Below are 10,447 nucleotides of genomic sequence, written 5' to 3' on the forward strand. Positions count from 1 at the left end.
TGCTGAGGAGCACAGAGCAGACAGTGGTTAAATCACAGCAGTGTACAACACTGTATTGAGGTATAAAGGTCAAGAATAATATATTTCCAGTGAGACAGCCTGCAGTGTTAAGCAGAGCAGGCTGGTAAATCAACCTGTACAGAGACCTTTCTTCCAGCTGCTCTGTGCTGCCTGCTGCTGCTGTGGCTCTGCAGCTCCTCCCACCTGCAGCAGCTCAGGATCCAGTCACAGGTTGGTTTTCACCCAGCGAGGAGCAACATCGAGAGGTGAGCTGACTGCTTTCTAACCTCACACTCTGAAAGTATTGTCTTTTCTTGTAAATGAGGTACCTCACTTTCCTCTGCATGTTTATGTTCTTACACTGTTAAGACTGAGAACTGTAATGTCAGTTTGGGAGGAATACTTAGTGAAAGGCAGAGGAAAGGGAAATCCAGCTGAGCAGTGATGTTGATCAGAACAGCCAAACCTCTCGGCTGTGTCACTCCAACATGCAGACTGCAAATGTAACAATATACTATAAGGTCATTATATTAGTCTTATCAAAAGTCCTTATAGGAATAGGGTGTAGATTTTTTAATTAGGAAACTCTACCTGTTAACAGTTTTTGAACACCTGATTGCTAAAGACATATCTACATTTCTTTACATTATGTTAATGCCTTTTTATACCTACAGGCTGCACAGTGAAAACACAGTTACACAATCTTCTTTAAAGGACCACAGAGCTATTGGAGGTGCTATAGACTAACTGAGCTAAGTGGTTGAGGTTTGGTATTGTTTTTCAAACAAGTAACCTGATGGTCACCATTTTTAAATCACCGTTAGTCATTGCTTTTAATCCTTTATGTATTTGTTCACTACAAAAGTTAGAAAAGGTATTGTCACGAATCCAGCTTTGAATTTTGAAAGCTGGTGCTACAGAGACAGAGGAGACACCAGGCAGAAGTTAGTTCATTAGTTTGTTGTCATGTCAGTAGTCATCTGCAGGTCAAAATATCCCCTTTACAGTCAATATATTTGGACAACAGAACAATGTCACTTGTTAAATCTTCAATTTTCTCAAGGAAGTCCAACACTAACAAGGAAAAGATTCATCTCTACCCCTACAAGGAAATAACGTATCTATCCTTCAGCAAGACTTTTCTGTTTTTAGAGAAACTGGACATGCAACATTCTTCTTTGTTTAAAAAAATTTAAGTACTCCCACATAAACCTGCAGCTTACGCAGGAAAAAAAACATGTTAGTCAGGGCTTCTTACAGCTCAGTCTCCACGCAGCCTTGTACTCGAGAATAGGAGGCGATTACAACTTAAGTTGGATAATGAATAAACAATGGGTGCCAAGCATAGTGCAAGCACAACTATTTCTACAACAAAGTCACATTACATAACTCCCATTTTCTCCATAGCAGCTCAGTGACATTACTTTTTTCTTAAGTAAAGAGACTGTTTAGCAAATGTAGGTATGCTCGTTTTAACCTGATATGAACTTTAAACCAATCAAGTGAGGGTAAGGGGAAAAAAATCCCACAGTCGCCTCTTATGTGGGTGAACATGGACATTGTTGGGACATGCAGGCATTCCTCTGAGAGATTTTGTTTTCTCTTTAAGGGAAAGCAGAAGCTCTGCTGAGATTAAGAAAAAATGTGAGTTGAAAGTGTGAAAGTTGTATTATGTATTGTAGTTGTTTGACTGTTGGCTGGAGTACAGCTCACAAACTCAAAGATCACTACAGTCATTCATCCTTCTTTGTCAGATAGTTTCATGCGAGTATCATTACCATGCTATCTTTGTCACACACACTGATAGGATTTCTGATACAGTAGGTAGGTACTGTTTGTGTGTTAGACACAAGAACGCCAGACGGAGGAAGAGAGTAGTAGTTACAGTGTGAATAGCTGTTGTGGTGGTTTGAATATCAAGCCATAAACTGCTGCTCCGGACTCTAACGGGATACGCCAATACATGTTTTTATTGTGGACTCATTATCATGGCAGCCCTGTGAGTGCAACACACTACAAATAAAACATCTATTGTGTAGGATTTAGATGCATCTAGCAGTGAGGTTGCAGATTGCAACCATCTGAAACTTCTCCTGTGTGCCGAGCAGGCCCCCAGGAAGTGCGTCAGACTTTGAAGGCAGTTTGACATAGTGACCAAACTGTGTAACTACAACATCCAGGTCATCACAGGATGCCAATGGGACCCAAAAACACTTTCCCCATAGCATACCATCAGGATTTGATCCTGAGCAACACAATGAAATTTTGTCAGCATTCAAGTCGGCAGAGGGCTAAACTGGAAGATGCTGGCCCTGTTGGCAAAAGTTAGCTGCTTGGTTGGCGAAGTGCCCAATGTGCTTGCTCTATGGGTCCAGTGTTGTGGAAGATCTGGATTATTTTACACCTGGGAAGTCAAACTTTTTGGTTTATGCGCCACTGAGCAGTTATCACAGGGATGAACGAGGCCGCGCCTCCAATGCTGTATCCATTTCTCGTCATATATCCATGGTGCCAAACTTGTGGGAGAACTATAGTGGCAGACATGAAAACATGTATAGCCCTATCTAGTTTTTTTTTTTTTTTTGCGTTCTGGGCTACTGTAGTACAACATTGTATTAACTCAAAGGTAACAAAAACACAGCAATTTTATTTTCAGTTGAAACTAATGAAAATATAGTTATGAATATTGAGCTATATACCATTTCTGCCAATAGATGCTCCTAAATCCTACACACTGGACCGTTAAAAAACATCTGCACCAATTTAACAACATATGAGCAACATATAGGGAAACAAAGGCTGCAAAAAGACGAAACACAACCAAATACTGAAACACACTGCACATGATACAAAACACAACAGAGATTCTTTCCATGGGACACTAAAACGTGATGCACACAGCTGGGACATGCCTGTTGTTCTGCTTTTGGCTTATAAAGTCACTGAAGCTGGCTATCCTTAGAAATTTTAGAAAATGAGCTAAAATGTTGTTATGGATCACTTTAATACTGCGATCACATTGATTCAGATATTATCATAGATATTAGCTGTTAAAGTAGCTTTAGCTTTTTGCTTCTCATCAGCCTGCCAATTCAAATAATCTGACAAAATACACACAATCATGAAAAATGAAAAGTATTCCTTTAAATGCCTACGGACCAAACAATTGTCAAAACTGTGTGCTGTCTGTTGAGGGATGTATGTATGTTGTATAAATCTCAGATATTATAATCCCCTCTTGGTTTTTGCTGGGTTTTTTTCAGGTTCAAACTGGTCTACAAAGGGTCGAACATGGCCGCAGGAAACAACCCCAGCTAAAGCAAAATACATCCAAAAGAGGAGTAAATGCAATAAGGAGAGCGTTAACCAGCATCATTTAGTGCAATGGATAAAGCACAGTTCACAGTTTGTGTTAACAACTGACACTGACTTGAAGAACCAGAACAAGACCTTTGGGAGCTTCAGGAAGAACTGTTAGAAGTGGTGATCATGTTCAGTGCCTAGACACAAACTCAAAGCAGTGGACAGCTGAGGACACAGCGGCAGCATTCACCATGATCGACCTGAGTTTTCTGACGGAGGAGGAGCAGGAGACCATCCTGGCTGTGCTGAAGAGAGATGCTGAGCTGAAGAAGGCTGAGGAGCAGCGTGTTCAGTGAGTTCCTGGCATCAGTTGTTCCATGTTTCAAGCACTGGGTAGAGGCACAAACTGATGTCTGTCCTGAAGAACTGTAGAGAGTACATTTATCTGCAACCTAAAAATTCCAGATTTAGGTGAAAATGTTTATTGCATTCATTTCCCACTAATGTGTCTGCACTCAGGAAGCTACAGAGGACTGTGAATGACAAGAGCGTGCTGAGATACATGACTGGAGAATGGTTCTACGAGACCAAGCAGCTGCGTCATCAGGATCGTATCCATGGCTCCGAGATCATCAGGGCCTCCATGAGACACTCATACAAACCACTGACTATATGTGAGTCTTTCCTCTGTCACCTGCATTGCCTTTCTCTTGCATCAACATTGTAAAATGAGCATGATGCCTTGAAATACATCTTTTTTTATGGGAGGTTAAGTAAAATCTTTTCCCGCACCCATAATTCACACAAGGTATCATGGGGCTAGAAATAAGATGGATATTAGCTGTAGTTTTGGCTTGCCGTTATAAAACCCTGACACTCACTTTAACACAGTTTCTGCTGACGGGACGTAAACTCAGCTGACACATCCACTGATCCCAGGCACAGTTCCAACCCCAGCTGTTTGCTTTAACCAGCTTCTCATCATTTGTCTCAACTCATTGAAACTGTTTTACTTACCTGCACTAAACCAAATGTAATAGAATAAATTTGCCTCTAGAATGCCTTTACTTGGGTAGGTTCAGGAAAAAGATCATGGTTTGGGTTAAAATTAATGGATTTCTGCCTTCGGGGCTTTCTGGCAGAAAGCCTTGACATACTTTTTCCATATGCATCTGAGACCAGTGTTTATATCAGTCAGCCTTTCCTGCCCAGTCACCATAATAAAATGTTGTCATCAGAAGGTGGGGGGGCTGGTGGGTGGCGTGTCATAACTAGGCTAGACACCTTGCAATGCAGACCAAAGTTCAAGACCAACAAACAACAAAACTGGTTGTGTTAGTGAGTCATCGCTGTGTTTCGAGAAGCTTTTTAGGCTCCAAACAAGATTGTTTTGTAGCAACCCACTGCTATATTTCAGCGCTTTTTTAGGCATGAAAAGTGGTTGTTTTTTACAGAGACTTTGGTGTTTCTTCTGCGAGAATTGTGCCCTCAAACCAGGTATTTGAAGCCAAAACATGATCCTTCCCTAACCATAACCAAGGGGTTTGGGTGCCTAAATTTAACCCCACATTAACCACACTGTTAACATAAGACATGTGAATGTAACGTATCCTTGGTTTGCAGAAACAGTGCGAACATTTTCTGACAGTTGGGTTGGCCAACTTTTTTTCTACTGGGATAGTTTCAAATGAATGGACTCTTGCTGATGTTGTGGGTCAGCCCAGGAAACTACCAGTTAAATTCACCACAGGTGGCACTTATCCTACTACAGGTTGCTTATGCAACTCACACTGGAGTTCAACTAAAAAAGGGGCAGCCTATTTTTGCCTCAAGTGATTATGTTTTAATGAGGCTGTGTGATAATCCACAAAATCAACACGGGGCATTCTAGACAAAAAAGGTCAGAGCAAAGAAAAGAATGGGTTTACAAAGACTTCTTGAATTATTACACATGAATGATTGCAGGCTCTGTAGGGGATGTAGCTTGTAGCTGTATGTTTTTTTTTTTCTGGTCAGGATAGAGACTTATAATTACAACTAGGTTGTTTTTACATAAATATGAAAGGTTATTAATCCATTATTATGTTGTAATGAATATTAAAAAATGTGTGTTATGATGACTGGATAACTTTCTTTAACAGTAGCTGTGTGTTGTGTGCTTCAGTGGAGCTCTCCCAGGTGTTGCCCGAGAAGCCCAGTTTTGTCAGCAGTGAAAACAAAGAAGTGTTCGTCCCACCTGTACTCTGTGGAGTCCTTCAGGAGCCTCACATGCAGCTCAGCAATCAAAGGTGAGCACAGAGAACCAAAGCAGGAAGTAGTCTGCGAGCAGAGGACACCCATTGTCACATTTGCTTGGCGTGTTTTTGAGCGTTGAGATTTGAATTTCCCCAAAACTACAGCTTTACTGTTTCAGTTCTGTCTCATCACTATCATCAGCATTACTTTCAGCAGCAGCAGGCAGCTGTTTTCAGGGAAGCGGCTGTACACTACCTGTCCAGCACCAAACAGCAGACAGACACAGTTAATGATTAGCTGTTGAACATAGTAGAGCATTTAGCAGCCACAGACACAGATACTTGCCTTTGGTAGAGACCAAAAACATAGCTAAAAGTGAATAGCACCTTTATATTCAAAAGGGGGCCAAAAGCTCAAGTCTAGATAAGTGTTACTGTTGCTTTGTATCTGCTGGATGTGCACATAAGCAACTGTTCAGCATCACTGTGTTTACAACTTTTTCCACTTTTTTAAAATGTTTACATAGGATGTTTGTGTGTGTTTCAAAAAAAAAACAATATTGCCAGCAAATCCCATTAAAAGACCAAAACCAAACATAAATATGTAGTTTTATTTTAAGGACTCCTTTCAGCAGTGGATTAATACACATTTTGTGCTGTAGTGAGTTTTTATGGGTTAACACAATCTCACAGAAATACATGAAATGGACACAACCTTAAGAACAGTCGCAGTTTGGTTAGGTTTAGGGAAAGAAAAACACTTGGTTAGGTTTACCCAAAAAAAAGGTTACATTAGGAAAGGATCATGGTTTCGCTTAAAATATTTACATATGGGACTTAAGTGACATAAATGTACATACTTTGCGTAGTTACATAAGTAGGGGAGACCGGGGATGGTTGTAACAAAGGGATAGTCGTAACACTCTCAGTTTGGCCAATTAGAAACGAGCTGTGGTGACATCATCAACATAGTCCATGCCCATTTACAATTGGAGCTCACTGGTGAAGCCGCATGTCTCTGAGTCCAAATTTGTCTGTTCTAGAGCCAGAAAACAGTTTTTCAGGTGAGAAACCAAACATTTTCATCACAGTTGTTTTTTGCATATTGTCCATTGTGTTGTATGTACAATTGTTTCACTTACATAGGTTCAAGTAGTAGATTCTCTAGTTTAATTTGATGTGTTTCAGTAGTGCTAGCTTTGAAGCTAAATGCTAAAAACTGTTAGCTCTTTCATGGCTGCTAGGCATGGGGAGGGTTGTAACAGTTCTTAAAAAGTGTGGATTTTGGGCCCACGAAGCCTGCACCCCGGGCAAGGACATCTACATTTGCCACAACTGCCAATCAGATTAAAAATAGGCTATAGGTATTATGCCTTAGTTTGCTCAGATAATAGTTACTCTTCGAAAGTGTTCATTGTTCAGCTGTTCAAATGCTGTTCAAACGTCAACCTTTTTTGTATTTATGTTATACATTTCTATTTATTTTAATATTATAATTATTGTATTCTTACAAGTTTATTGTTCCTTCTTTATTATTCATTGAAGTGCTTGAATACATTTAGCCTATTGTGAATCTTTTTTAAGCTAAATAATTTAATTGTTACATCCATCCCTAGCTAGTGTTACAACTCACCCTGGTACTGGGGTACGTTGTAACAATATACCTCTTTGTATTTGACATTAATTTCCATAATCTGTGATGATGTAGTAGAGGTCAAAGTGTGTGTTATTTATACCGGACAAATATGGGTACCACGTATCAAAATTTAAGAGCTCTAACAAAAAAAACCACTGAGTTAAACTTGCTCAAACAAAAAGTGTTACAATCATCCCCGGTCTCCCCTACCTGTGTAAGTCATGTACCTACGTTGACTTTTGCTTTCACACAAGACACAAACAGGGGTTTCCTCATTGAAAGTTCATGTTTGTTTGACCCATCCATCACCCCTCCAACCTGCCCTGCAAAGACCTGATTGACTTCAATTTTTTTATGTGTTGCCAGCATGTAATGTGTGACATTTCGTGCCAACCACGTGTAATGTGTTATTGAAGGTCTAGTGTGAAGGATTTTGTTGCATCTAGTGAGGTGGCAGAACTGAAACTTCTGTGTGCCAAGCATGTTGGAGAACTTCAGAGGCTGACTTGAAAACGCAAATGGCCCTGTGTAGAGCCAGTCTTTGGTTTGTCTGTTCTGGGCTACTGTAAAACAACATGACTCTGTGGGAGAGGATCTGCTCTGTGTGTGGATGGATATAAATGGCTCATTCTAAGGTAACAAAAACACAATAATTCTTATTTGCAGGTGATTATACACTAATGAATATTATTCTGAATATTATATACCATTTCTACCAATATATCCCTGTAAATCTTACACACTGGACCTTTAAAACTTTGTGTCAATTTCCTGTGCCTCTGTGAGACCGGACTGTTCTGGGTGTATGATGATGACGCTCTATGATACAGATATATCATGGCTTCATATACACACACACAGTAGGCCTATTGGATACATTCATTGTTGGTTTGGCTCTGCATATGGGATTTGTTGACAATAAAGAATATCACTAGACTGATCCTGAAGAGTAGAATAACGGAGGGATTTTAAATGGCAAGATTTTACCCAGTGCTTGCTCTTTATACATTGTTAGCAAGTTCAAAACTCCATCTTGGTTCACATATAGCAAGTGTATACTTAAAGAAAAGCCTTGCCTCTTGCAGCTTTAAATAATCTCTGAAGTACACATTTCAAACTTAGAACATTCAGAAAACAGTAAGTCTACATATAAACAAAACATAGGCTTTGTGCTGTCTGTTTTTAACCATCACATGCTGCACAAGCAGAGCAGATTATTTGGGTGTGATTGCCAGTGAGTGGAGTTGTTCACACAGTAAATGGATACTTAGTAATTGGCCCCATAGTAATCGTCTTACAAGGTCAGGTCTCACATGTTCATGTTTTCCATTGCTTCTGAGGAGCGAGCAGACTTATCATACACATTCTGCTCTGCCTTCAGAATTTGCCTGCCTGTTCTTGATAACTGTATACCCGTAATTATTTGTCCAGAAACAGGTTAGATGAGAAGTATTGTTGCAGCTTGTACAGCCACTTCCAGAGACAAAACCCAGGACAGGCCTTGTTTTGGAGATTATTATTTTATTGACCAAAAAACGTGTCTGAGCATGCAGATTTTCCTAATCTGCGGAAAAGCTGTGGAAAGTTTGGGGTTGCGCAACAGAAACTGTCAAAGCATCTTGTCATCTTTGTTTATTCTAATAGGTATCAAAACCAGAATCCATATGAAACACCACAGGATACACCTCAACCAATGTTACAGTCTCCCACAAAGGTAGGATTCTAATTGGGGAAATAAAAACATATTAAAAGGTCTGTGTGAGTCAATGTTTCAGTGTTTTGCAGGTGTTTTATTTATCAATCCTCTTTTGTTGCAGCAAAGAAAAAACCCGTTCGACAGTGACACTGAGTTATTGTACAGAGCAATGGATCAAACCCAAACACAGAATGAGGGTGAGTTTTTATAACTCATATCAGTTTGTGCTATTCTAAATATGTATCATGATTGTAAGTGGATTATTCGATCTAATGACATATCATGTGTTGTGTTTTGAATTGAGTGGACTGCTTGATGGACAAATCATGAAAGCAGTTACATTACAAGCCAATGTAAGTCTGGTTCTAGCAATCTGTTTGACATCCAGGTGTGTGGGTACTTTCAACCTTTCCTATGAACAGCATGCTGGCATGAGCAATAGTTGCATGGCAGTGGGAAGCATGTGCTGGCTTGTGATTTCTAGCAATGTTATCATTTGGTTTCATCCATCTAGTCTTTGTTGTAACTTCAGAGAAGGCAGTTTTACAGGAATAGTGACAAAATCCAATTCCACACAGGTCTTTGGTAGTTAACAGTCTTGGTTTCAAAATATTTAATAGCTTAAGGACCACAGCCATTTGCTCAGTGTATGTAACAGACAACTCCTCTGATTTAATCAAAGTTCTAGGGCTGAAGTCTTTGTATGTCTGCCAATATTTTAAGTGTTTTCCTCCAGTCACTGTGAAATGAGCCGGTGAGCTGGGACTAGAGATTTTCCCAGGGGTCGTCAAAGTGAAAGGAAGTAGTAATACACAAGGCTGCCAGACTAGCCAGAGGATTACACAGAAATACATTCCAAAGCCTTAATCTTTACCGCATGACTTGTGGGTGCTGGAAGTATTTCACAGGAGCTATGAAAACAATGTTTTTGTAGAAGGAAGTATACAATAAGAAGGAAATAACCAACAGAAATAATGACAGTTTAGACAAAGCAAAATAGATCCATCACTTACCTTATGCCTTTATTATATGACAAAAATTAATGTTCTGAAAATTGAGACATATTGTGCTTCTCAAACACTGATGCAAATATGACAATTAGCCTTACTTATGTGCAACACAGTATTCTTCCAACTTAATTCTCAAATACAGTAATGGGTTTTATAAGTTAAGCACTATCAAAGACACTCAAAAAGCCTTTGTGTCAACTCAAACAGAGAACAAAAAAGTCAAGAATTGTTTAAGGTGCCTGCTGGCTAAAGATTTGTTGGTAACACTTTACAATAAGGTACACAAAATTCAAGTAGTTACTGAGGAACTAATGAGGAACTAATGAGTAGTTACTGATGAACTAATGAGGAACGAATGAGTAACTAATGAGGAACTAATGAGTAGTTACTAAAGAACTAAGCTACACAAAATTAGAGTAGTTACTGGGGAACTAGTGAGGAACGAATGAGGAACTAATGAGGAACGAACTATTAGTTAATGGTCAGTTCTTCATTAACTCATGATCAAATTTCAGAGGAGTAGTTAATGAGGAACTAACTATTAGTTAATGGTCAGTTCTTCAGTAAC

At 39.5% G+C, this 10,447-nt stretch overlaps 1 protein-coding gene across 3 annotated transcripts in view; it reads left to right on the forward strand.

The window, feature by feature from the left end:
• The first annotated feature begins 217 nt into the window (after positions 1-217).
• Positions 218-10,447, forward strand: part of sytl2a (synaptotagmin-like 2a) — a 25,783-nt gene continuing 15,553 nt past the window's right edge. For 2 of the 3 annotated variants that reach the window (XM_050041246.1, XM_050041248.1), the window contains exons 1-6: positions 218-266; positions 3,264-3,655; positions 3,823-3,977; positions 5,468-5,591; positions 8,818-8,887; positions 8,991-9,066. In XM_050041246.1, coding sequence (XP_049897203.1) covers positions 3,555-3,655; positions 3,823-3,977; positions 5,468-5,591; positions 8,818-8,887; positions 8,991-9,066 — 526 coding nt within the window. In that variant the 5' untranslated portion in view covers positions 218-266; positions 3,264-3,554. The other variant, XM_050041247.1, reaches the window with a different exon arrangement.

This window comes from Epinephelus moara, chromosome 3 (assembly GCF_006386435.1).
Source record: "Epinephelus moara isolate mb chromosome 3, YSFRI_EMoa_1.0, whole genome shotgun sequence".
Classification (NCBI taxonomy): Eukaryota; Metazoa; Chordata; class Actinopteri; order Perciformes; family Serranidae; genus Epinephelus; species Epinephelus moara.